This window comes from Canis lupus, chromosome 20 (genome assembly GCF_003254725.2).
Source record: "Canis lupus dingo isolate Sandy chromosome 20, ASM325472v2, whole genome shotgun sequence".
NCBI lineage: Eukaryota > Metazoa > Chordata > Mammalia > Carnivora > Canidae > Canis > Canis lupus.
In genome coordinates this window covers 56,883,383-56,908,625 of record NC_064262.1, presented here as the reverse complement: position 1 = coordinate 56,908,625, position 25,243 = coordinate 56,883,383, and the positions used below count along the sequence as shown (strand labels likewise).

The following is a 25,243-nucleotide window of genomic DNA, read 5'->3' as shown; positions in this document are numbered from 1 at the left end:
AAGGACACCTCCTGCAGGACCCCACTCCCAGGTGGTCCCCAGAGGAGGCCCATCCACAGAGACAGAGAGGAGATGGTGGGAGCCAGGGTGAGGGGTGGGGATGGGGAGTCAGTGCTTCCTGGGGATGGGGTCTCTGTGTGGGGAGATGGAAAGTTCTGGAGATGGTGGAGGGGTTGGGTGCAGGGTGGGGTGAGTGTGCTTTGTGCCCTGAGCTGTGCACTGTAGAGACAGTTAAGATGGTTCATGTTGTATTATGTATATTTTACAATGAAAAGAAGCTACATATGTGTTTAAAAGGCCAGGACTCGGGATCCCTGGGTGGCGCAGCGGTTTGGCGCCTGCCTTTGGCCCAGGGCGCAATCCTGGAGACCCGGGATCAAATCCCACGTCGGGCTCCCGGTGCATGGAGCCTGCTTCTCCCTCTGCCTATGTCTCTGCCTCTCTCTCTCTCTCTGTGTGACTATCATAAATAAATAAAAATTAAAAAAAATAAATAAAAAAAAATAAAAGGCCAGGACTCGCTTAAGGTTTCATCATCAGGTAAAGACAGATGCAGGGGATCCCTGGGTGGCGCAGCGGTTTCGCGCCTGCCTTTGGCCCAGGGCGGAATCCTGGAGTCCCGGGATCGAGTTCCGCGTTGGGCTCCCGGCATGGAGCCTGCTTCTCCCTCTCCTCTGCTTGTGTCTATGCCTCTCTCTCTCTATGTCTATCATAAATAAATAAAAATAAATTAAAAAAAAGACAGACGCAGACGGACACCTGCCCAGCTGTGCAGAGACACCCGGCGTCTGTCCCCGTCTGGGTCTTCAGGGCTTCTCTAAGCACTGGTAGTCATAGCCCAGTTCTTACCCTAAGTGGCTCAGAACCCGGAGCTAAGGAGTCAACATAAAATGTGGTCCCGCACATCTGGGGAACTTACCAGAAGCCGAGCCACTGTGAAGGGACATGTTCTCAAGCCAGGGCACCAGGGATCACCTAGATAAAGCTCAGCATTGCAAGTGTGCAATGCACTGGGTGTTGTCACATATTCACCTCTGCGTGGGGGCATGTGCCTGGGAAAAGTCTGCAAGAGTCTCAGGGGGGAACAGGAGTGGTGAGGACAACAGGAAGACCAGTCTGTATGTAGCACAGACTCTGGCCGGGCCTTCTATTTAGCTTCTCCATAAGTTCTCCAATTCAATGCTCACAACCACTCTCTGCAATAGATGGGTCTGAGTCCACCACACAAACACACCCATCACTCTTTGTACGAATGCAGATGCTGAGACTCAGGAAAACCAAGAAACTAGCCTAAGACTCAAAACAACAGTTTGTGGCCAGCATTGGACTGGACAGTTGTCCACCCTGCCCACACCCCCAGTGCCGGTTAAAGCTGGGAAACAGGGTTTGTGGTGGGAGATTTCGGTTTCCTCATGCCCGTACTGTTACGTGTATTTATAAATACATCCTCAGTGGGCGTGAAATTTGACTGGAGGCGGGCGACAGGGGTCTTACTCTGCACAGGTGCAGTGGTACCGGTAGCATGTAAAGGGACCCTCGGCATCCTGGCGCCCTTCACCTTCCACGAGTCTCCCGCACAGACCATCTTCTTCTCGGCTTTTTGATTCCCAGGACTTCACTTCTCCCCAGTAATGTGCAGCCTCTGGAGGTGTACGACTGAGATTTTAGAAGTGTCACACAAACTCAGGGCATCTAGATGTACGATGCGTTTTCACCCGCTGCTGGCTTTGCGTTTTCTGACAAGCACTCAGGAAAAGAAAGTCCCCAAGGAGGGTAGTCACGAGAGAGAGAAACAAGGCTGAGAAAGCTCGGCCTTACATGGAGCCAGTATCACTTCTGTATTATTTCCTTGTAGCAAAAGGGGGAACAAATATGAAGCTGAATAAAAAGGTCAGCTCACTTCGAGCTGGAAAGAAGTCTAGTTTCTAGAAATGTCTCCAAAAATGGGAAGCTGGGTTTCCAGAGTAGTTTCCACTGGGTGCGGGGCGAGGAAGGGGCTGCAGGGAGGGAGGGGCATGGCAGGAAGTGGGGTGCCTGTGCTCAGCTGGGAATATTGAGGCCACGGGGCTCCACTGCTGGCTGGGTGTGCAGCGGAGCGTGCCTTTTGGGCGTTGTTCTGGTGCACAAACAGCACGTGGTGCCTTGCTGGCCAGCCGCCGGCCTGCCTGCTGTCCTGGGCTGACCTTGGGGAGCACTGCACTTTCCCTCCCTGACCTAGAGAATGTCTGTCCTCGTGAACGTTCACGCTGAGATCTGAGGTTTCGATTCCACCAAAATAAATACAGCAGTGGCCCACCCCTTGCTCAATTAATCCAAATCAAGCAGGCTGGTTTCTGAGCATTTCAAGAGTTCCCAGTGGAGAAAGCATGGCCCTGCCAGCCTCCAGGACGCAGAAGATGGGAGCTGAGCAGACGGCCCTTGAGGCAGCCCTGCATGTAGCTCTTCCATCTGCCTGGCAGTCCCCAAAGTCAGGGAAGCTGGGGCACCTCACTGAACTCAGGTGGGTCCATAACACATCAAAGTTAGAAGGCAACATGGCAGTCCTGGTATGAGGAGTCTGTCAACGATGAAGGGGGTTCCTGGGGACCCGGAACAATAAGAAACACCCTGCCTGAAAGATCCAGGAGCCAAGTACCCCCAGGGCTGAGTGGAAGTGAGACCACCAAGGCTCACCTGCACATCTCGGACCCTGTGGGGTAGGAATTTGCTAGAAGAGGCTTTTCCCCCCATACACTGTGGACATCTGATGCTGGGTCATTCTTTGGGATGGGGCATCCCAGGCACCGTGAGGGTTAGCAGCATCCCTGGCCCCACTCAATCTTGACCAGAGATGTCATCCTATGCCACCCGTGTCCCCTGGGTGAGAGCCCTAGTCTGGAACTCAAGACATCTGAGCAAGCAACTGTCCTTTGCTTCAATCCGAGGAGCATATACTACTTCTCCTGAAAGATTGATTGGGGGCTCCCGCTCCTCAGCTTTGTGGCCCCAGGTAGGTCAGGCCCATACTACAGCTGCACTGAGTGAGGGGAAAATGAACAGACGGCGGTGAAAATGAGACATGGTTTTGCAGGGAAGTCCAGCTCACACTCACATGAGCAGTAAACTGTACCGTTCTTCTCAGTCTGTGTCCCCCTGAGAAAGGTCCACGACTGATAAAACATGGGCAAGTACCAGAGAGACAGGAGCGGGGAGGGGACCAAAGTGAACACAGCACCTGCTTCCTGGGGTTCCAGGCCTTCCAGAGCCAACTTCTGCACTCTCAAGCCTGCAGGGTGGTGGTAGTGGGGCTCACCCCTTAAGGAAGGTTCCTGATGCATTCAGCACCAGATCCGATTTGCAGAAACTCAGGTGGCTGCCCCAGGGGTGGCTGATTGCATCCTGGGGGGAGTTAAGACGAGTCTCATCATTGGCAGATATGGTGTCATGGAACTAGGGATTGTGAGCGGGGTTAAAAATAAAACATGAGGGGCACCTGGGTGGCTCAGCTGGTGAAGTGTCTGCCTTCAACTCAGGTCATGACCCCGGGGTCCTGGGATGGAGCCCCACATAAGGCTCCCTGCTCAGCGGGGAGTCTGCTTCTCCCTCTGCCCCTCCCCCCCGTGCATTCTCTCAGATAAATGAATAAAATCTTTTTTTTTTAAAAAAAAAAAGGGGGGGATCCCTGGGTGGCTCAGTGGTTTAGTGCCTGCCTTCGGCCCAGGGCACAATCCTGGAGTCCCAGGGATCGATTCCCACATCAGGCTCCCTATATTGAGCCTGTTCTCCCTCTGCCTGTGTCTCTGCCTCTCTCTCTCTGTGTGTCTCTCATGAATAAATAAATAAAATCCTTAAAAAAAATAATAAAAAAATAATAAATAATAATAAAAAATAAAATGTGAGACAAGTTTCGTACACAGAGCGGGCTCTGACTCCCACCCACGACTCTCTGGCTGCAGGGGAAGGGTCCGTGCCCAGAGCCAGACGGGCAGCGACTGCAGCTCGGCCATCAAGCCCTGTTCAAGAGGCCCTCGAGATGAAAAGCTCGCAGGTGAAAAGCTTGCAGGGTGTAACTACCTGTAACAACATGGTCCTCTATGCCAGACATCTGCTCCCTGTGCAGGTGAAGGCAGAGCCAACTGTCCCACCCCTGGAGGGAAAACCAGAGGCGATGGACTCCCAGCATGAAGGCAGGCCCGATGGTAGCCCACCCCACCTGAGCGCTCTGCTTTATCTCAACTCTAATCTTTTAAAAGCCTTATTAGAGGAGCGCTCTGGGGGCAGGCGGGTAGGGTCACTGAGTCCTAGCTGCTCCCTGGCTGTGGGATCTGGGAAACCAAATCTGAACTGATTTCCTGGCTCCTCGCCTGCACAACGAGGTGAGTAGCAGCACTGGCCTCAAACAGATGAGGCAAAGGGCTCCTGGATCCCTTATTCCAGCGATTTGTAAACATTCTGTTTCCAGGACCCGTTTCTACTCTTAAAAACGATCAAGGCTACATGTGTGATAACACCAGGCCAGGTGCGGACACACGCACTCGTGCGGTTGGCCCATCTGCCGCCCTGCTCTGCTGCCAGCTCTCCGGAGGCAGGGTCTGGGGGCTTTTCCCTTGCCACGTCCCCACTGTTTGGCAGCAGCAGAGCCACCTGCAGCCAGGCAGCTGATGGCACCACCCCGAGGTGCAAGATTCTGTCCAGGAAGAGAAAGGGTGGTGGGAAGCCCGGTGGCCCCGGTGCCCCCTCCAGGAACTGCAGGGAGTACTCCGCAGACCTGCCTGCGAAGGAAGCCTGCTGGGCCCTGAGACGAGACACGCTCTGACCGGGGCTGAAACATCCCACGTCCTAGCCTTGTTCCACCTGTGCCCTATACTCCCTCAAGCAGACTCTGTCTCCCTTCTGCCTGGGGAGAAGCTGCCAGCAGAAAAGAACAATCCACAAGGGCTCCAGTCTCCACCAGCCCCCCTGAGCCAGCAGAGCGAGGGAGCAGGCAGGCGTGGGGACACCCTGGGCTGGGGCCTGGAGCAGCTGAGCAGGAGCCACTACGCAATCATAACAGCATGTGCTGCCTCCGATGGTATTCTGGGAATCTAAATTAATCCCAGACACCGGGCTGCGAGGCAGAAGCAGAAGCCGATCTCAGCCCGGGCAGCAGGCCACCCGTGTCCTCCTTTTTCCTAGATCAGAACTGCCTTTTATAGCCAGCTCGATGTTGAACAACTGGGCGGGGTCAAGGGCAAGAGAAGCAAGAACTAGAAGTGCAGGACATGCAGGGAGCGACCAAATCAAGGCTGGAACTCAGACCCTGGGCTCTGGGGCGGGCACTTGGCACAGCAGAGCCAAGAGGTCAAGGGTCCAGGGCGCCTGCAAGGGTGAGGGGGCAGGGCCTGGGGGAGTGCTGCCACGTGTGCCAGAGTGCCCTGGGAGGGTGGGTGCCCTGCCCACCTTCCTCGCTTCTGAAGGGGGAGGTACCATGCACCAAGTGGCAGAGCTGAGGTCTGAAGGCACACCTGTGTTCCCACCCCACTGGGCTGGGAGGCAGCGGGGGACCCGGGGTGATGGTGATGGCTCCCTGGGCTGCATATGCCAGACAGTCCCGAGCTTGGAAATGCAAACTCAGGGCCATGTTTCCAGAGGCCGGAGCAGGGTTCAGGCTTGCGGGCAACGGCTGAATCTAGAGACCAGCCATATGGGATCCCTGGGTGGCGCAGCGGTTTGGCACCTGCCTTTGGCCCAGGGCGCGATCCTGGAGACCCGGGATCAAATCCCACATCGGGCTCCCGGTGCATGGAGCCTGCTTCTCCCTCTGCCTATGTCTCTGCCTCTCTCTCTCTCTCTCTGTGACTATCATAAATAAATAAAAAATTAAAAAAAAAATAAATAAATGTAGAGACCAGCCATATGGAGAACGCAAGCAGGTGACGCGGCCAGGAGCAGCCTCGGTGTTTGGGAGGATGATGCAAGTCTGCTTGTATTCACTGTGCACGGAGTTTTCAGTTCTTCGAAGGTCGCGGAGGCTGGGCGGGACTTCGGTTTGTCTCGCCTGATCCATTTCACAGGTGGGGGGAACTGAACACAATAGTCAGGGGCCCCTCTGTTTGGAGCAGCTGCAAGTTTTCTGCCTTGTGCCTCTGAGCTGCAGTGTGGACGCCTTTCCCCACACCTCCCGTGTTGCACCATAGGGGCTGTGTCTCCCACCACCCCACGTTCACAGAAGGAGTGTGGCCTGTCAGGATGCTTTTCCCAGAGAGACACAGGATGACCTGCTCCCCAGAAACAGCAAGCCACAGGGTCCTCGGAGAGCAGCTGCATTCTGGGGGTGAATGAGGTACAGCTATGGAAGTGCAAATCCCTTGCGCAGCCCAGATTAGTTCCTGCAGCTACTGTAACAAATCACACTGATTTGATGCTTAGAACAGCAGAAACTTATTTCTGCAGTACTGAAGGCCAGAGTCCAACCAATATCACTGGGCTGAGGTCAAGGTGTGGTGGGGCCATGCTCCCTCCTTCCTGCCCACTCCAGTTCCTAGGGCCTAGGCACCCCGTGGCTGGTGGCCATGTCCCTGGTCTCTCCCTGTGATCACATGGCCTCCCCTGAGTCAAATCCCCTTCTGCCTCCTTCTTTTTTTTTTTTTTTTAATTTTTATTTATTTATGATAGTCACACAGAGAGAGAGAGAGAGGCAGAGACACAGGCAGAGGGAGAAGCAGGCTCCATGCACCGGGAGCCTGACGTGGGGTTCGATCCCGGGTCTCCAGGATCGCGCCCTGGGCCAAAGGCAGGTGCCAAACCGCTGCACCACCCAGGGATCCCCTGCCTCCTTCTTATAAGGACGCTTTATGATTACATTCAGGCCACATCGGGAAAATCCCTCCATCTCAAAATCCTGAATTTAGTCACACCTGCAAAACGGTGGCCCTTTCAGATGCCGCATTCACAGATTCCAGGGATTTAGGACCTACTACCTCTGGGGGCCTTTGTCCCCAAGCACAGTTTCCAGGGCACATGTGTGCGCACAGGAAGAGCTCCTTTGCTCAGCATCCAGGCACACCTGTGCAAGGACAGGGGTCAGCTGAGTGTGGCTGAGCTCTCGCCTGCAGGATGTGCAGGGCAAGGAGGGGAAGGCCCTATCCGGCCGGTGAGAAAGCCCCAGCACTAGACAGCAATGTGACAGTGATGGCTGCCCGATAGTCAAAGTGAAGGCACGTGTGTTGTCCACGTTAAAAAAAAAAAAAAAAATTCAAACGGTAGCAATTTTTAAAAAAAAAATGAAGTTGGGAAATAAAATTCACCTGGACTCAGGCGCCCACAGGGGCTCGGCCTGGACCCGGGGGCGACCCCCCCTCGCAGGCAGCACCCCCTTCCTGTTGGACTGAAGAGGCGGTGCTGCCGCCAGCTGCAGGCGCGCCAACCTGGCGAGGTGTGTAACCACCAAACACACATGACAGGCTTTCTGGGGAGCAGCCCCGGGACAGCAAAACGCTAAGCTGCAGCCGACAGCAGCACAATTAGCTCCTTCCTGGCCCGAGGCCAGAGAGCACCCAGAAAGCTCGTGGGGGGTCTGCAACGCCTCCTGGAGGGAGCTCACAGCTCAGATGGCATTTGAGAAAAAAGGTCAGGCTGAGCCTGCCGGCTGCCAGCCCATGACACAGAGCAAACCGCATGGAGTCAAAACGATCTGCAGGTGGCTGGTAGGTGGAGCTGAGGAGGAGGAAAACCGAAACAAGAGAGTAGTATGATTCAGCAGAGGCCCTGCCCACACACGATCTGCCCTGCGAGAAACAGAGGCCCAGACGCCATGCGAGGCAAGGCCGGGGACTGGGATGGCAGACGGGGCCGGGCAGGATTCCTGCACGCACACGCACACACGCACGCATACGCACACGGGGGCAGGGATATCCCGCTGGAGGTGCGTGGACCAGCCAGCATCACAGGAGCTCAGGGTACAGCACACGAAGCTCCCCCAGTGACGCAGGTTGGTAATCAGAGATAGGCAGGGGGCTCAGCTGTCCCCAGATGCACGCACACCTGTGCTGCCTTACACACACCCCGGAGTCCCGAGCCGGGGACCCTGCAACTTCCCTAGCCACGGTGCTTCCTCCAGCATCTCCTTCTGCAGAGAGCTGTGAGACCGTGCTGGAGTTCCTCCTGGGGTGACCAACAGTGCAGCACACGGTGGCCCAGGGCCACCCAGGTCTGTCGTTTGCTGGCACACTCTCAGCTGGCACCAAGGCCGCCGTCGGATCCCTGCAGGCCTGTGAACACGCTGAAATCTGCAGGCCTAAAATACAAAGCCACACTTCCTTCTGCCTACTTAAATTTTTAAAAAATTTCTATTTATTTATTTACTTATTTTTTAAGCAGGCCTCACACACAGCATGGAGCCCAATGTGGGGCCCAAACTCACAACCCTGACATCAGGACCTTAGCCAAGGTCAGATGCTTAACAGACTGAGCCACCCAGGCCCCCCGCCTACTTTTTTTAAAAACTCAGATGAGAGTTGCATAAAATGAAATGAACATTTTAAAGTAAATATTTCAGTGGCATTGAGTACATTCACAAAGTTGTGCAACCACCACCTCTACCAGTTCCAGAACATTCCATCACTCCAAAAGAAGCCCTTTCCCTACCAGCATCCCCCTCCCCAGCCCTTGAGAGCCCCCTCCCCCATCCATGGACGAGCTCATCCTGGACGTGTCATACATGTGGACTCACACCCCATGGGGCCTTCTGTGTCTCGTTCCCGCCCTGAGCATCGTGGGCTCGGGGTCCGTCCCCGGGGCAGCGCATGTGGGCACCTCACTCCTGTCTGCGGCTGAGGGCTGTGCCCATGAGTGGTGCCACCTTGATTGTCTCCACCTCCTGCCTCTTGTGAATCATGCTGCTGGGAACATGTGTGTATGTGTCCTTATATGAGCATCTCTGCAGCTCTTCTGCGTACATTCTTAGGACTAGAACTGAGGGGCTGCTGGGCTCCCTTTGCACCATGGCCATCCCTCCAGTGCCCAGTGCAGGCCTCGCATTCTGCACTATGTACTCCTGGAGTCCCTGCAGTGCAACCCCTTGGTGTGCAGGTGTGCACTTGTCTGACGGACATGTGCCCTGAGGTGACGGGCAGCGGGGATCCTATAGGACAGCAAGGAGACTTGGGCACTAAACCAGAGGGACACCCCAAACCAAGCTACTGAGGGAAATCATATTTTAATGTTCTGTTGTAAAAAATCAAAATGACGTACAAGATCTATGAAGAATTAAATCCTGAATTCAAAATCAAGACAGGATTGGTAACTATGTTATGAGAGCTACACTGGAGCCCGAGCCACAAGGAAAAACCAAGGTGCCCGATCCTGTCTGCATTTAATTAACATTTTGAAATTCAGTTTATTGTGGATTTTCACATTAACTTTGAGTTATTCATAGAAATAGCAAATAGTGTTCAGTTAGAATGTTCTACTTTCATGTAAGATCAAATTAGAACAAATTGGAATAAACAAGTTAACGTTAACACGAATTTTAAATTTTACATTACATTGCTGTTTATCTTGATCCCTGTGGTTCTTGATGCCACCCCATTTTGTGTACCCCGGGGTGAGTGCCCACTGGCTGCACCTGGCCCTGGCCCTGGGACCATCGGGGGTCCTGATGGATCTGGCTGAGAGCCCAGCCCTGCCACCTCCTGGCAGGGGTTCCCCAGACTCCCTTCAGTTTGGCCATTGCTAGAACCCCAGGGGTGCAGAGCAGCTGGGGGGTCGGATCCTGGGGCCAGGCAGCCGGCAGGGTCTTGCCTGTACATGGGAGCCAGGCTGCCAGGACCAGGAAGGGGCCAGCGTAACCCAGAAGGTGCTATAGGAAATGAGGCGTCATCTGTCGGTCCCAAGGTAGAGCAGAGTGGGGAGTGGGTAGCAGCTGGTGCATTGTTTTCCTCAGTCCCTATTTCCCGTCGACAACACAGGGGTCGTGACACAGCCCCCACTGCTGGTGGGGCAGGTTTTAGATGAATGTCAGACCAGTCTCTGTCTCAGCCTTAGGGCCCTTAGGAATAACCTCTTAGAGAAGTGGGCTCAGGGCAGGTGGTCCCCCAAATGCCCGCAGCAGGATGCACCCTGCTGGTGAGGGTTAGCGTCCCCTGGACACATGTACAAACAGTCCTAGGGTGTGTGGAGGGGAGGGAAAGAGGCTACCAACTGGTCCATAACTCAGCAGAGGCCCCTCGGGGAGCTTTTCCGCCATGCTGCCACCTGTGAGGCTTCAAGGAAGCATGTCAACACTTTCTTAGAAAATGATCTGGGGGATTCCTGGGTGGCTCAGCAGTTTGGCGCCTGCCTTTGGCCCAGGGCGCGATCTTGGGGTCCCGGGATCGAGTCCTGCGTCAGGCTCCTGGCATGGAGCCTGCTTCTTCCTCTGCCTGTGTCTCTGTCTCTCTCTCTCTCTCTCTATCATGAATAAAGAAATAATAATAATAATAATAAAAAGAAAATGATCTGTTCTGCAGATGGTATCAGTGGGCACTTCCTTCAGCCCCGCCTGGCCTGGTGCTGTGCCTGACAGTCAGTGCAGCCAGGCCAGCTCTAGGTACACTCTGGCACCCTGCCCTCTTCTCCTCCTCGGTCCGAGTGGGATTCCGGCTCCCAGAAAGCAAGCAGAGGTGCCATCATTCCAGCCCCGGGCCTCACAGGGCAATAGTCCAATGGCTGGTGTTATGCGTTAAACTGTGTCCTCAGCCCAAATTCATGTATTGACGTCCTAACACCCAGCATGTAGTTGGGAACAGGGTCACTGCAGGGGTACTTAGTTGAGGTGAGGTCACACTGGAGCAGGGGGGGCCCCAAAGCAATGACGGGTGTCCTTATAAAAAGGGGACATGTGGACCCAGACAGGCTAGAGGAAGCCCCATGAAGATGGGACAGAGATAGGGACGATGCTTCTACAGGCTCCAGAACGCCAAGATTGCTGGTGACACCCGGCCACCCAGCCCTGAAGATGGGGGGCCTGGGACGACTTCTCCCTCTGCAGGAACCAGCTCCATGACACTTTGGTCTTGGACTTCAGGCTCCAGATCGGGAGAGGATACATTTCTACTGTTCCAGCAACCAGGTCATGAGAGTTTGATACAGCCACCCTAGGGGACCAAGTCACGGGAGGTGACTTGGGAGGCAGCAGACCTGGGAGGTCTGGTGAGAGCCTGCTGTGCTTCGATCTCCCCCCACAAACCCTCAGACACTCCCCGTGGTTGGACGGCAGACACCTCAGGAAAAGCACCTGGCAAAGGTCTCAGCCTCAGGAGTGGCTTAGGCAGCCTAAGAAATACGACAAAGACCAGCCTTAACTTTCACAAGTTAAGGAGGGGCTTGGACGGAGGTGCATGGCCGGCACATTTCTCCCAGGCCGGCTGGGTTTCAGGGGGGCTCAGGGTGTGCACACCTGTCTCCTGAGCGCTCCAAGAGACTCTCTGTCCCAAAAGCCAGCAGAGGCAGACACTCAAAGCCAGAGCCAGGCAGGCAGCTGGCCTAAGACCTCCCTGGCTCTGGTGGCATTTTGTGCTGGTGTGAAAGCAACACAGGGCGGGTTCCCTTTCACCGCTGCCCCCCTGCTGCTGAGCCCCAGCCACTCCCGCCCAGACCCTTACGAAGCCACTCTGTCCAGTGATTCGGCCCCTGGCGAGAGCCTCGACAATGCAGTGGGAGATGATGACTGGGAATCCGGATCGCGCACGTCTCTGCACAGACTGACTCAAGGGGACAGGAATTCCGCCGGCGGGTGTCTAGACTGCGGTGTTTCTGGGATGCAGGAACCCGGAGCCAGGAGTGTTGGCCCACGGGGAGGGCTGTGCTGCCACCTGGCGGCCACGGCTGCACAGCTCCACAGGTGTGGGGGTCCAGTCCTTCACGGGGCCTGCATGAAGCGGGAGGCCATACCAAGCCTGCATTTATTTGAGGCAGGATGAGACCCCTGGGTTTGTGGCTCCACTGACCGCCCCCCAGGAGACTGCTCTCTGTGACCATCTGACCCCTGAGGTCCTGGGATGCTGCACACACTTAACTACACATTGAGTGGGGTGACTCACAGAGGCTGGTTTATATGGTGTGACTCCTTGGGGTTTATTCTGTGTCTAGTGTGAGCAGGGACTAAACTTGACTTCTTTTCCCCAAATAAGGAATGCAGGGTCTCCCCATCCTGGCACTGCTGACATTGGGTTGGGTTAGTCTCTTTTAGGGGGTATCCTGGGCACTATGAGGGGCTGAGCATCCCTGGCTCGAAACTCCTGGATGCCAGGAGCACCCCAGTTGTGACAACCACAGATGCCTCCGCACACATGGCCCCGTGGCCCCTGGGTGCAGTCATCCTGGGTCAGAAACTCTGGCATAGGTGATTATTGTTTTTTTCTATTGGAACCAAATGTCCCTTCTTAGAAGCAGAAACTGTACAGGCTGCTGCTGCCAGTGGTACCCGCGGAGGTGGCTTCTGTCCTCTCACCTGTGAGGGGCCCTCTATCAGGGCTGGGTGGTGTTGGGGGAACACGGGAATGAGGGCTCAGGGAAACCCCACATGCTCGGCCACAGGCGTGGAGGTGGGTCTGTCCTAGGAGGGACATCCCACCAGGAGGGCTAACCTTTTGCCCCAAAATTCTGCTTCTGGATTTTGTTTTGACGATCCTTAAGCAGGATCCTTTCTCCTCCTGGCTTTGCCTGGACGCAGGAGTACATGAAGACTCTGGCTGGCCAGTGGCATGTTTGCCTTTGTTACCCTTCCCTTCACTCGGCGACACAGATTATATTTTAGAACCACATCTGGGGATCCCTGGGTGGCTCAGCAGTTTAGCGCCTGCATTCGGCCCAGGGCGTGATCCTGGAGTCCCGGGATCGAGTCCCACATCGGGCTCCCTGCATGGAGCCTGCTTCTCCCTCTGCCTGTGTCTCTGCCTCTCTCTGTCTCTCTCTCTGTCTCTCATGAATAAATAAATAAAATCTTAAAAAAAAAGAACCACATCTGTGTAAAAATGAATATACCTGGGTTTGTTATTAAATAAATACTAATATGTTATTCACCTTTTGTTCACTGGTTTTATTATCTTTTTATTTTTTAAAAGATCTTATTTATTTATTTGAGACATGGCAAGAGAGAGAGAATGAATGGAGGGGGATAGGGGCAGAGGGAGAAGCAGGCTCCCCGCTGAGCAGGGAGCCCAACATAGGGCTGGACCCCAGGACTCTCGAGATCGTGCACTGATCTAAAGACAGACTCTTAACCCGCTGAACCACCCAGGAGCCTCTTGTTCACTGATTTTAAAAGAAGTTAAAACCAACACATTTCAGTGGGCCGTGGACTGCGTCTGTGGGCGCGGGGTGCAGGGCCTTCCCTCCTGCCCAGGCTGGGACTGGACGTGCCCAGCTCCTGTGCCTGCTTCAAAGCCTGGGCCAGGGATGCAGGGCAACATCTGCGGACATCAGTGGCTGTCCCTGGCCTGAGTGGGTGGGCCCAGGGATGCTTCTGAACCCCCCCAGTGCCCAGGACTCCCCCTAGAGAGTGAATGAGCTGCCCCGTGGCACTGAGACCCTGGGCTATGCAACGGACTCGACTGCAGAGCCCGGCAAGTTCTGCCGCCTGAAGTGAGAGGCTGAGCATCAAGGTGAGTGAGGGGCTGGCAGAGGGCTGCGGGCACACTGACTTCTGAGGGAGTGGCACAAACACCAGGTGCGGAGCCCCGTCCCCAGGGCCACCCCAGGGCTCCACAGGGGTGAGGGAACCACCTGGGGGCCGCCCAGAGCTCCCGAGATCCAGGGCAGCACTGTGCACAAGCCAGGCCGCAGGTCACCCAACACTCGCTGCCCACCAGGGGGAGGGCCGGGGGCGGGGGCTGCCCTAGGTTCTGTGTGTCTGAAAAGGCACGTGACATACAAGCTACCATTTTACACTGTTCAATTCAGTGGTGCCTGTGCAACCCACACCTCTCTGGTTCCAGAACATTCCATCACCCCAAAAGGAAACTCATCCCATTAGCTGTCACCCCCCCTTATCCCTCCCCCAGCCCCTGGCCCCCAGAGCCCCCTCCCTGTCCATGGACAAGCCTGTCCTGCATGTGTCACACATGTGGACTCACATCCCGTGTAACCTCCTGTGTCTGGTTCCCTCCCTGAGCATTGGGGGCTCGAGGTCCACCACCGGGTCCACCCCCCGGTGTGGGCACCTCACTCCTGTTCATGGTCAAGGGACATGTCTGTGTATGGGGGACACTGGGGTCATTCCCACCTCACGGCTGTTGTGAAGTGTGCTCCTATGCACACATGTGTGCAGGCTTCTGTGTGTGCACTCCCTTGGGAATGGACCTGCTGGGTCATCTGGTAACCCCGTGTTTACCTGCCAGACTGTCCTCCCCCACAGCGGCCACCCCCCTTCCGTGGTGCATTAGTGCACTGCCATGCTGCACCGCCTTGTTTTAGTGGCACGAGGATCCGTACCTGCTGGTGCCTGGTCTAGTGAAGACTCTCAAGAAATGGGCCTCCAGTCCCCCCCACATCCTTACAGGGGTGTGGAACCCCAGGATGTGGTTATGCCAGGCCAGACAGTGGCAAGGCCTGCCCTGCCTCTTGGGCAGATGCTGCAGGGCAATCCTGTCCATTTCCCGGGGGTCCTTGTCCCCAGTGCCGGCAGGACATCTTCAGCTGCAGGTGGCTGGCACCAGCTCAGGGGCTGAGTTGACACAACATAACAGGACTATTCTTGGGGTGAAGGCCAGTGAGCAGACCCCCACGCTGAGGAAAGGGAGCTGGAGAGAGCACAGGGCTGGGGGCTGCCGGCCTGGCTCTGAGCCTGTTTCCCACCTGCTGGCCCTGTGGGGGACTGGAAGAGAACATGTAGCTCAGAAGGTTCCGGCAAGTGAGATCCTTGCACAAGTGGGCTACCCAATATTCGAGCACCACGGAAACTACTGTATTACAACCCAATATGTGTGAAGGCAGGGCTCCCTCCCCTGCACTGCTCCGTTATTGTCTGTGGGCGTCCTGGGTCCTGTGGGGGGCTCAGCAGCATCCCTGGCCCCCACTCCTTCAACGACTCTAGTCATAACAACCACACACATCACCAAACATGGCCCGGGTGAGCCCCTCTGAGTGAACAGATTCTGTTCACCCCCAAAGGACTTTACATTTCATAATCCTGACACAAACTCTAAAGCTTGAAAGTTTGCCTCGAACACAACTCAAAGTCCCTGTGTGCTGGGATCACGATGGGTCACCGTAGGAAACCCTCTGACTCAGAGGTAGGCAAACCATGGCTCTGGGCCACCTGTCCTTATAAATAAAGTTTTATTGGCTCATGGCCCATTCATTTATAAGGGGCGCAACTGAATAGACAGAGACAGTCTGGCCCACAAAGCCAAAACTATTTACTATCTGACTCTTTACACAGAAGGTTCACAACCCCTGGTCTAGGCAAAGCTGAGGGGACCTAACGTCCTAGACAGGACAGATAGGCACGCACACAAACAATTCCATCAAATAGAGATAATTTCACTTGGCGGCACTGGGGGACAGTAGGTAGTTCAGAAGGACCAGGTACAGTCGGGGGAGGGAGGTGGGATTCCAGGATGAGCTAGAGGAAAGAGGTCTGGCTGAAAGGGGACCTCGGTGTGGGTATGTGGATGGAAGGTGGCCCAGGGGTCGGTTCTTACAACTGTCTGGGAGGGGAGGGGGGCGGCGAGGCCAAGCAGCCACTGTGAGGCGTGGGGCTCTAGGCCTCAGGAGATCAGGATGGGGGGCACGCTGCCAGGGAAGTCACGTGACCTGACGAAGCTTCTGGGGCTGGGCGGCCTTTCTTTCCTCCATGTGACACAGCCCTGACTCAGCCGGGCTAGATGGTGGCCGGGAAGTAGGTCCTACCACTACTTCTGGATATTGGGACAGTTTTGCGGGAGCTGGCCCAAGCTGGCTCTTGACCTCTCGGCCTGCCTCCAGCCCCACCCGGAGCTTGCTGGAAAGGGCGCCCTCCCCGCCAGGCTCCCTCCCGGGTGTAGGCGAGCTTCCTGGAAGCCCTAGGCACAGGGCCACAGCGCAGCCTGCTGACATCCTGCCAGGCTGCTGCCAATAAGACCCTTGGCTGCCGTGGAAGGGCCCTGAGGAAGCGTCATAGGTGTCAGCACCATGCCCGCTCCCTGTTCCAGCAGAGGACAGTCGCTCCCCGTTCACATGGGCTGTGCCGTGTGCAGGAGCTCTGTCCTGCACGGAACAGGAGGCATTCCTGCAGACAGGGAGTGAACCCATGTCCCCGTGACTCCCCACCCACCAGAGTGGAGGGGAACCCAGCCAACATCTGAGACCAGAATCACAGAATCTCACGGCTGGGGCTGGGCACTCTGGGGGGTGTGCTGGGACTGTGGGGGCTGAGCAGCACCCGTGTCCCCAACCCTCGGTGCCAGGAGCACTCCCAGTTGTGATGGCCACAGACGTCCCTACGTCACCCAGTGTCCTGGAGGCAGAACCACCCCCAATGAGACCCCCTGTCTCAGTCCAATGATGGAAACAACTTTGGAAGCAGCTGGGTAGACCCTACATTCAGTGCCCTGCGTCGGCACCAGACGTGTTTGAGGAGCACAGTGAGGAGCCTGCAGAGGTCCTGGTCCCTGGGGCGGAGCCTGCAAAGTTCTCGACACAGACACTATTTCTGGTGGCCTGATCCCTGGAAAGCACAGTTCCCAGCCCTTCTGCTTCCCAGCCAAGAACCAGCAGAGGATTCTGGGTCCAGCAGCCTTCCTGGCATTGCAGCTGGTGTCTTTGCATATCCCCAGGCTGTTCCCAGCAGGTGCTGGCAGAGGGACCCAGCTGTACCCGAAGGACAGGGCTCTGCAGCTCCAGCACCCTGCCTCCCCTCGGCAAAGAACCTGGACCAGGGGTGGCTCTCATGTGGGCCTGACTGTTCCTGGGGGACACTGGGCAATGTCTGGGGAACATCTGTGGTGCTCCTGGCATCCAGTGGGTGAGGGTTGGGGATGCCACTCAACCCCCACAGTCTCCAGGGTGGCCCTGAATGTCCACAGTGCTGAGGGGGAGACGTGCTGTATTAGGTATTTGGCAAAACTTGAGTCTGATCCCTGCTCACACCTGGATACCAGAGCAAACCCCCAGGGGTCAGAGGGTACAAACCAGGTTGAGCCTGGCGTCTCTTCTCCCAGCTCAGGTCACGTATTCCATCTGCACAAAAGAACAAACTGGCTGGGAAGAGGAGGGAAGGTGCAAGCCTACGGCGCAGGCTCCCGGGGGACAGGGCCTGCCCGGGGTACGGGGCCTGGCTGACACCGACCCCGGGTCTCTGTCACAGGCAGTGGGGTGAAGCAGAGCTCCAGAGCCCCGGCCTGCGATGGGCCAGGATTCGCAACCTCCTTCTGGTCCGCCCTGTGCAGCACACACACAGAAGCCCCGGAAGCAAACGTGCACAGGCACCAGGCCAGCTTCTTGGCCTTGCCATGGGAGGAGGACCCAAGGCAGGCGCTCACAGACAGCCAGTGTGGCTAACCCAGCTGGCCGGGGCCCTGCACTGAGGGGGCCCACCCTGTCCCACAATCTACTCTGTCTCTGGTCTCCCCACGGTTTTGGAACCAGGGGCCCACAGGGCCTGTACCTGGCTGATACATGAGGAAGTTTCTGGGGCCCCCCTGCTCTGAGCCCCACATGGGCCACTAACAGTGCTCCCAGGATGCTCAGGATGCCGGTTTGGGCAGATGGGGGCTGGTGTTGGGGACACCCGAGTTTCCCAGCAAAGAGAGACCTGGAGTCCCATCTGAGAGCAAGCCCAGCTCTAAACCCATGTCCAGTGTGAGCAGGGACTGGACTCAATTTTTTTTCTGAATAATTAATGCACGGCCTCTGCCCAGCACTGCTGACGTTGGAGCTGGCTGTTCCCAGTGGGGGCATCCGGGCACTGTGAGGGCAGAGCACACCTTGGCCCCCACCCTGATGCCAGGAGCGCCCCAGCGTGACAACCACAGATGTCCCGGACACCACCCAGGGTCCCCTAGGGCAGACCTGCGTTTTCCTGACAACTGCTGGTCTGAACCAGGAACTGAGCTCCTCCAGGGAGGCTGAGTTGACCGACTGTACGGGGCCCAAGCCTGCACTTGCCCCTTCGGCCCCTGTCACCCTGATCAAAAGCCAGGGGCCAGCCTGGATGGTGGGCCATCCTTGGGGCACCTGGCCATGAGGCTCGAGCCCATCCCCACCCTGCAAGACCCGGCTCATTCCCCCTTCTGCCCCGAACACTCCTCCCTGTCCCCTCCTCAGAGAACCTCCTGGACCCCTCCAGGTCCAGCAACCATGACTGACAGGGGACTGGCACTGGGTCAGGACTTGCTGATTTGCGTGGCCCCAGGGCGGATGCCCCCACCCTCCACCGACAGTGGCCACAGCTCTTAGCCACACTTGCCTTCCTTCTGTCCCATGTTTGTTTGTTTTTGTCCCACTTTTTTTTTTTTTTTTTTTTTAAGATTTTACTTACTTATTCATGAGAGACACAGAGAGAGGCAGAGACCCAGGCAGAGGGAGAAGCAGGCTTCATGCCAGGAGCCGGACGTGGGACTCAATCCAAGGTCTCCAGATCACACCCCGGGCTGAAGGCGGCGCTAAACCGCTGGGCCACTGGGGCTGCCTGTCCCACGTTTTTAAATGAGGTTTTCACTTGGAATAATCCGGGATTTACAGTAAAATTGCAAAGACAGCAGAGAGAGTTCTGTCCACCCTCCACCCGGTGCCCCTCACAGGAGCATCTTCTCTTCCAGGGCGTGTTTGTCGCAGCTGGAAAGGCAACATGGCCATGCCTGACGCGGATGCCCCTGGATTTCCTGTGAATGCCCTTTCCTGCCCCAGGACCCCATCCTGGGGGTGGCTGTCCTGCTCCCTGGTGTCCCTGTCTGCCCCAGTCTCTGGGGTTCCCCTTGCCACCTTCCCATCAAAGCTGCTTGCTTCTGAAAACATGGTTACTTTTCGTTTAAAAAACAGTCACTTGGCATTTATTATTGTTATTTCTGAGTGAATTAATAAATATTTAAATCTCTTCTTAGCTTTAATTTTGAGTCTGGTGACTTTCGATAAATAGAACATGCTCTTTGGAATCCTGAGGACCAGAGAGTTGAGAAGCTCTGTCCTGAAGCCCATCAGAGACCATGGCCCTCGTGGGGTTCTGCGCACAAAGTCTCACTGGCGTGCGACCACATCGCTGTGCCCATGTGTTGTCTCCGGCGGCTTCTGTGTTATAAGGGCAACGCTGAGTGGTTACGACACAGACAGCCTGGCCCGCAAACATTAAAGTGCTCCAGGTATAGGCCTTTCCAGAGAAAGTTTGCGCCCCGTGGTCTAGACTGTAGCAAGTGTGCACCGGTGCTTGTACATAATCAGACTGAAACCTTACTAGTGCGTAGGGCCCTGGGATACCATCCAAGAACCTGTCATGTGACAAGTTCAAGGAAATACCGCTGTGGAACATCATTCACCTGCGAACAGGGGCGAGGCGCCCACAGGCTACCCCGGGGATGGACCCTGAGCCCATGATGCTCAGGGAGGGAACCAGACACAGGAGGCTCCCCGGGGTGTGAGTCCACGTGTGTGACACGTCCAGGACGGGCTTGTCCATGGACAGGGAGAGGGTTCAGGGGGGTTGGGGGGTGGAGGGGTGACAGCTGATGGGGATGGAGTTGCTTTCTGGGGTGATGGAATGTTCTGGAATTAGATCATGCAATGGTTGCACAACCGTGCAAAAGTACTAAAACCCACTGAATCGTACACTTTAAAAGGGTGAACTGTACAGCAAGTGGATTATATCTCAACAAAGCTGTTATAAAAACATTTTTTTTTAACCAGTAGAATTAAGAAAACAAAGCTAACAGGCCTGTACTTAGGCTCCCAGACGCCGCCCTATTTCATCTGCACACGCCAGGTCTCGTCCTCAGTGCCCCGCCCTGTGATCCGTCCCACAGACATAGTTACGGACCCCCCCTACCCCAACGCCCCGGAGTAGGGCCCACCCCAAGGGGCTGCTCAGATGCAAGATCAACATGACACACAGAAGGGAAAAAGTTCAAGTCATTTCCCATCCAGGCAAATGAGAAGAATCTCAGGCAAGAATGCAACACTTTCAAGCCATTAAAAGCAAAAGAAAAGGGGCACCTGGCGGGCTGGGTGGGTAGAGTGTGCAATGCTTGATCTCGGGGTTATAAGTTCAAACCCCATGCTGGGTGTATAGATTGCTTAAAAATAGAAATCTTGGGCAGCCCAGGTGGCTCAGCGGTTTAGCACTGCCTTCAGCCCAGGGCCTGATCCTGGAGACCCGGGATCAAGTCCCGCGTCGGGCTCCCTGTGTGGAGCCTGCTTCTCCTTCTACCTGTGTCTCTGACTCTCTCTCTCTCTCTCTCTCTCTCTCTGTGTGTCTCTCATAAATGAATAAAATCTTTTAAAAAAATAGAAATCTTTAAAAGAAATAAAAGCCAAAGACAAGATTTCAAGGGGACATCCCAGCTGTTGGTGGGCTCCCAGGCCCGTGGTGCCAGCCACCTCAGGAGACCGGGGGCTTCCTTCGTGCCATCGGCACCCCAGGCTAGGAAGCTGGTGCTGGGCACAGAACCCACCTGCGGGGTGGAACTACGGGTGGCGCTCAGGCTGTCCTGTGACCTGGGGCAACCTCTCCCGGCCGTTTCCACCCTTGTTTTTAAGAGGGGTGAAGGATGGGAGTGAAGCTCCTCTCCTGGCAGAGGGCCCCAAAGGTCAGACCACAGCTCAGCTAAGAGACTTGCAGACAGAGGCCCATCTGTGCTGCTCTGATGTGCTCGGGGCCTCCTCCTGGGGAGGTCCCCCCCTTCCCTCTTGCACAGCCTCCCTAAAGGAGGACCGAGTTCACCCCCCACCTCCCATGTCCCCACATGGATATGAGAACCTCAGAAGGTGACTGATAGGAACTGACTTGTGTCCCCCAGATTCCTCTGTTGAAGCTTTAACCCCCAGCATGACTGTCCTTGGACTTGGGGCCTTAAAGCAGGTGATTAATGTAAATGAGGTCACAAGGGTGGTCCTAGTCACACATGACCATGTCCTTGTAGGAAGAGGAGGGTGGCACCCAGATACACACAGAGGGCAGACCCCCTGAGGATAGGGGTCAACAGGGTCTGCACACCCAGGAAGCCACCTCAGCACACATCCTGATCACAGACCTCCCGCCTCCAGGTCCCTGAGAGCAGATTTGTCATTGATGCTGCCCTGACTGTGGGGTCTGGGGGTGTTGCTGCAGCAGGCTTTGCAAGTGACCATATATGAAGAGAGGGAGGGTCTCTGCAGGTGTAACTGCTTATGTTAAAATGAGGCCAGACAGGATTAGTGTGGCCCTGACCCAGGCACTGGTGTCCTCATCAGAGGAGGAGACATACAGGGAGAGGCCAAGGCTGCAGGGTGCTGGGACCCTCAGGCACTGGAGGAGGCAGGAAGGACCGACCCCTGGAGCCTGTGGAGGGAGCATGGCCCCACTACACCTCCACCTCAGGCTCCTGGCCCCAGAATGTGGGAGAAAGAAATCCTGTGGTTCTCAACCCCTTGGTGCACAGTCTTTTGTTACAGTGACCGCAGGACACTGACACATGTCTCTCTGGTCTCCCCTCAACCCACCCTACAGTTCAAGAAACTGGTCTGATGAAGGGGACCTCCACCCATCCTCATCCTCAAAGCATTCCTGCTGCCCTCAGGTGACTGCCACGTGGTACCTTTTGCAGATTGCCTTTTTTTTTCTGTTCTTTCTTTCTTTCTTTCTTTCTTCTTTTTTTTTTTTACTATATTGATGGGTCATATTAGTTCATTCTGGCTGCTACCACAGAACTCACCGACAGGGTGCCTTAAACCACAGACCTTACTCCTCACGGTCCAGGAAGCTGGAAGTTTGAGATCCAGGGGCCTCCAGGGTTGGTCGGTCCCTGGTGTGGGTGGGTATCTTCACAGACGGCCACCTCCTCACTGTGTCCTGGAGAGAGCGCTCTGATCTCTCTTCTTCACCTTACCAGGGTGCTAATCCTGCCATGGGGGCCCCCTCCCTCGTGACCTCACTTCACACTGGTCCCCTCCCAAACCAGGCCATTGGTCAGGGCTATCACATGAATTTGGGGGACACAAACATCCGGTCCCCAACCTGGGGGTACGTCATCATTCTTAAACACCCATTACATACAGACCAGGCCCTCTGAGGCTCCACAGTGCCTGGCAGGTGAGCTTACTTGGAGCCTGGCCATCACAGGCCTGGCTACCTAACAGCACCCCCATCCCTCCCGTTGAGCCACGCCTCTTAATGGCTTCATCTTTGTGCTTCTGAGGGGTGCACAACTTCCCCCTAAAAGAATTTACAGTCAGAGATGACGCCTGGGAGGTGGAGCATGTCCAGGGAAAGACACAGATACCCATAAGGGCTGGTTCCAGGCAGGAAGGCTAAGAGCACAGGGGGAGGGAGATGTCATTCTCAACTTTACCAATTGTACCTTAGGACCTTTGATCTCATGGCATCTCTATTTGTGCAAAAAGTCTATTTTTTTCCTAGACGTGTGCGGGTCCAAGCGAGGGTGGGTGAGGGAGAAGGCATATCTTGGATTCCACAGTTCACGCTGGGCTCCCCTGTGCCTTGGGGGGGAGACACGTGGCCCACAGGCTAGGGTGAGGTGTCAAACCAGAACAAAAAGGTACCTTATCCCCAAAAGAAGTGAAAGCAGGAACTCAAACAGGTATTCCCACCCTCGTGTTCACAGCAGCATGACTGATTCACAACAACCCCCCAAAAAGGAAGAAAAAACTCAAGCATCCACTGACGGATGAATGAACATAATGTGATCCAGCCTCAGGAAGGAAGGGACCCAGACAGCTGCCCCCACGTGGACGGACCCCGAGGACACCGGGCTCAGGGAGGAGACCCAGACCCAGAAGGACACCTCCTGCAGGACCCCACTCCCAGGAGGTCCCCAGAGGAGGCTTGTCCACAGAGACAGAGGAAATGGTGGGAGCCAAGGATGGGGCGGAGGGCGGGGGGTCAGTGCTTCCTGGGGACGGGATATCCATGTGGGGAGATGGAAGGTTCTGGAGATGGTGGTAGGGGTGGGTGCAGGGTGGGGTGCGTGTGCTTCGTGCCCTGAGCCGTGCACTTAGAGACGGTCAAGGCGGTGAATTTTAAGTGTATTTTACCCACCAAAAAAAGAAAAAGAAAATGAGAAGGTGTTCCAATGCTCCGGAGGTCGCCTCTGTCCTGGTTTTGCCGTGTGTGGCGCAATACGGCCTGTGCATAAGCATGGTGGCCACAGGGCCCTCGTGGCGTGGAGCCGCCATCTCGGCTGGGCTCCCTCCAGGACGCAGTGGAGCATGCTGGTCTTCTGGGAAGTGTGCAGAGACCAGCTCTGCCAACCATCCCTGGTAGGAGCCAGGAAGGGGAGTGCAGGCAGTGGGCAAGGAAAGCCGGCCCCTCTGGTCCACCCCACCATGTCCCAGGTGTTCACTGGGCATGGAGAGATCCGCTGCAGGGGCTGGGCTGTATCTGCCCCGAGAACAGAAAAACAAGGTGAGCGGGGACACTGAGTTACTGCACAGCTGTGGCCCTTCCTGGGGGCTGCAGGCTGGGCCTGCAGAGGATGGATTCCGTTTGCCACTTTCCCAGGGGTGCAGGCTCTGGGCCAGGGGCACATTCTGTGCACATGGTCAGCCCCTTCTTTCTCCTCCTCCATCACAGGGACAGGAGCAGGGGTCTGGGGCTTGCCACCAACCTGCCAGAGTGCCTGGGGCTCCTCCCTCAGCCCCAGCGTTTCCATGGGTACCAGACAAGCCGGGTGAACTCAAGGGTCTTTGGGGAGGAAGGAGGCAGAGCCCAAGAGGAAGGGCCCTGGGGAGGCTGACCCCCAATGACCACAGGCGAAGGGACATGCTGCCTGTTCATCCAGAGCCCTGGCTATGCCCAGGCCGGGGGGCTGCTTACCTCATCGACCCCTTGCAACGACCCCGGGAGTTCACCAGAGGGAAACTGAGGGTGGGGGCCAGCTTGGCTGAGGGTCTCAGAACTGGGAGGGGCTGTGCTTCCGGGGCCTGGCTCCAGCGCCCACGGCCATCCCCATCCCCCAGCCGACCTGGCCTGCAGCACTGTGGAACCAGTCCTGAAGCCTAGGGGCCCTCTGCCCACCACCACTGGGGGGGACTGAGCACCCTCACCTTCTCTGGAAACAATGTCAGTTCATTGTGGCCAGGGATGGGCCTGGAACCCACGGCATGAAGCACGGCTTCTGCCCTCGGCCTCCTTGCTTCTTCATCCTCAGCGTATACACCCCTTCCTGGCACCGGCATCAACTCCTGTGCACCTGTACCCAGGCAGCTGCAGGGCATTGTTAACCTCAACTCAGACATCACTTCCTCCAGGAAGGCCTCCCTGAACACCTGCACTCACTCTCACCATCGGTTTGTTCACTGGGGTCTCATCCAGCACAGTCCTGCCCCAGGGGACACTGGGTGATCATGACTGGAGGGAGGGGCTGGTATTGAGTGGGTGGGGCCAGGGATGCTGCTTGACCCCCACCCTGCAGTGCCCAAGATGCAGCCCAGTGTCTGCGGCACCCAGGGGGCCAGCTGGATCTACCCCACAGCGCCAGGACATAGAAGGCCGGTTAATGGTTTGCCAGGGGGACCAGCTGGTGTGACCCCAGCCCGGATCCCAGATGTTGGCCATGTACTCCATGTGCCTGTCCCTCACCCCCGTGACCCCCGCTCCCATCAAGGACACCCACAGCTGGCAGCCTGGTGCCAGGGACATCCACTTGGAGTGCTGCCAGACCTTGCTTTCTGCCACTCCAGCTGCCTCTGGCCTGGCGAGCCCCACGTGGGCCGAGGGTGCCCGGCTGTGGGCGCCCCCTTCCCACAGGAGCAGGGGTCTGGATGAGCGGGAACGTGAGTCAGGCAGCCAGGGAACGGCATGTCGCATTCCAGGAGGCTAATGAGCTCCAGCGATGACGGGGCCAAGGAAGCTGCATGTGATCGTGACTCCTCCTGGGTTCTGTGCTCTGTCCCTGATGTGTCACTGCCCGGTCACAGACTCACCTCTCAGTGCAGGTCAGGTGAGGATTGTGCCGGAACCTTCTCTCTTTCACTCACTTGCTAAGCACTGGCTAAGCATCCCTGGCCCAGGGCATGGACGCAGCTGATGTGAATGTCCCAAAACACTTACCATGTGGCCCTGGGCAAGTCGTTAGCCCCTCTGCCACCATTTCCTCATCAGTGACAGGGACGCAAAGGG

The 25,243-nt window shown here is 56.2% G+C and overlaps 2 protein-coding genes across 3 annotated transcripts in view; one reads left to right on the top strand and one right to left on the bottom strand.

The window, feature by feature from the left end:
* GNG7 (G protein subunit gamma 7) overlaps nucleotides 1–25,243 on the bottom strand; it is a 125,400-nt gene that overhangs the window by 59,305 nt on the left and 40,852 nt on the right. The window lies entirely within an intron of this gene.
* Nucleotides 24,678–25,243, top strand: part of LOC112666966 (basic proline-rich protein-like) — a 41,375-nt gene continuing 40,809 nt past the window's right edge. Inside the window, exon 1 of the mRNA XM_049098223.1 lies at nucleotides 24,678–24,897. Coding sequence (XP_048954180.1) covers nucleotides 24,678–24,897 — 220 coding nt within the window. The remainder of the gene's footprint in view (nucleotides 24,898–25,243) is intronic.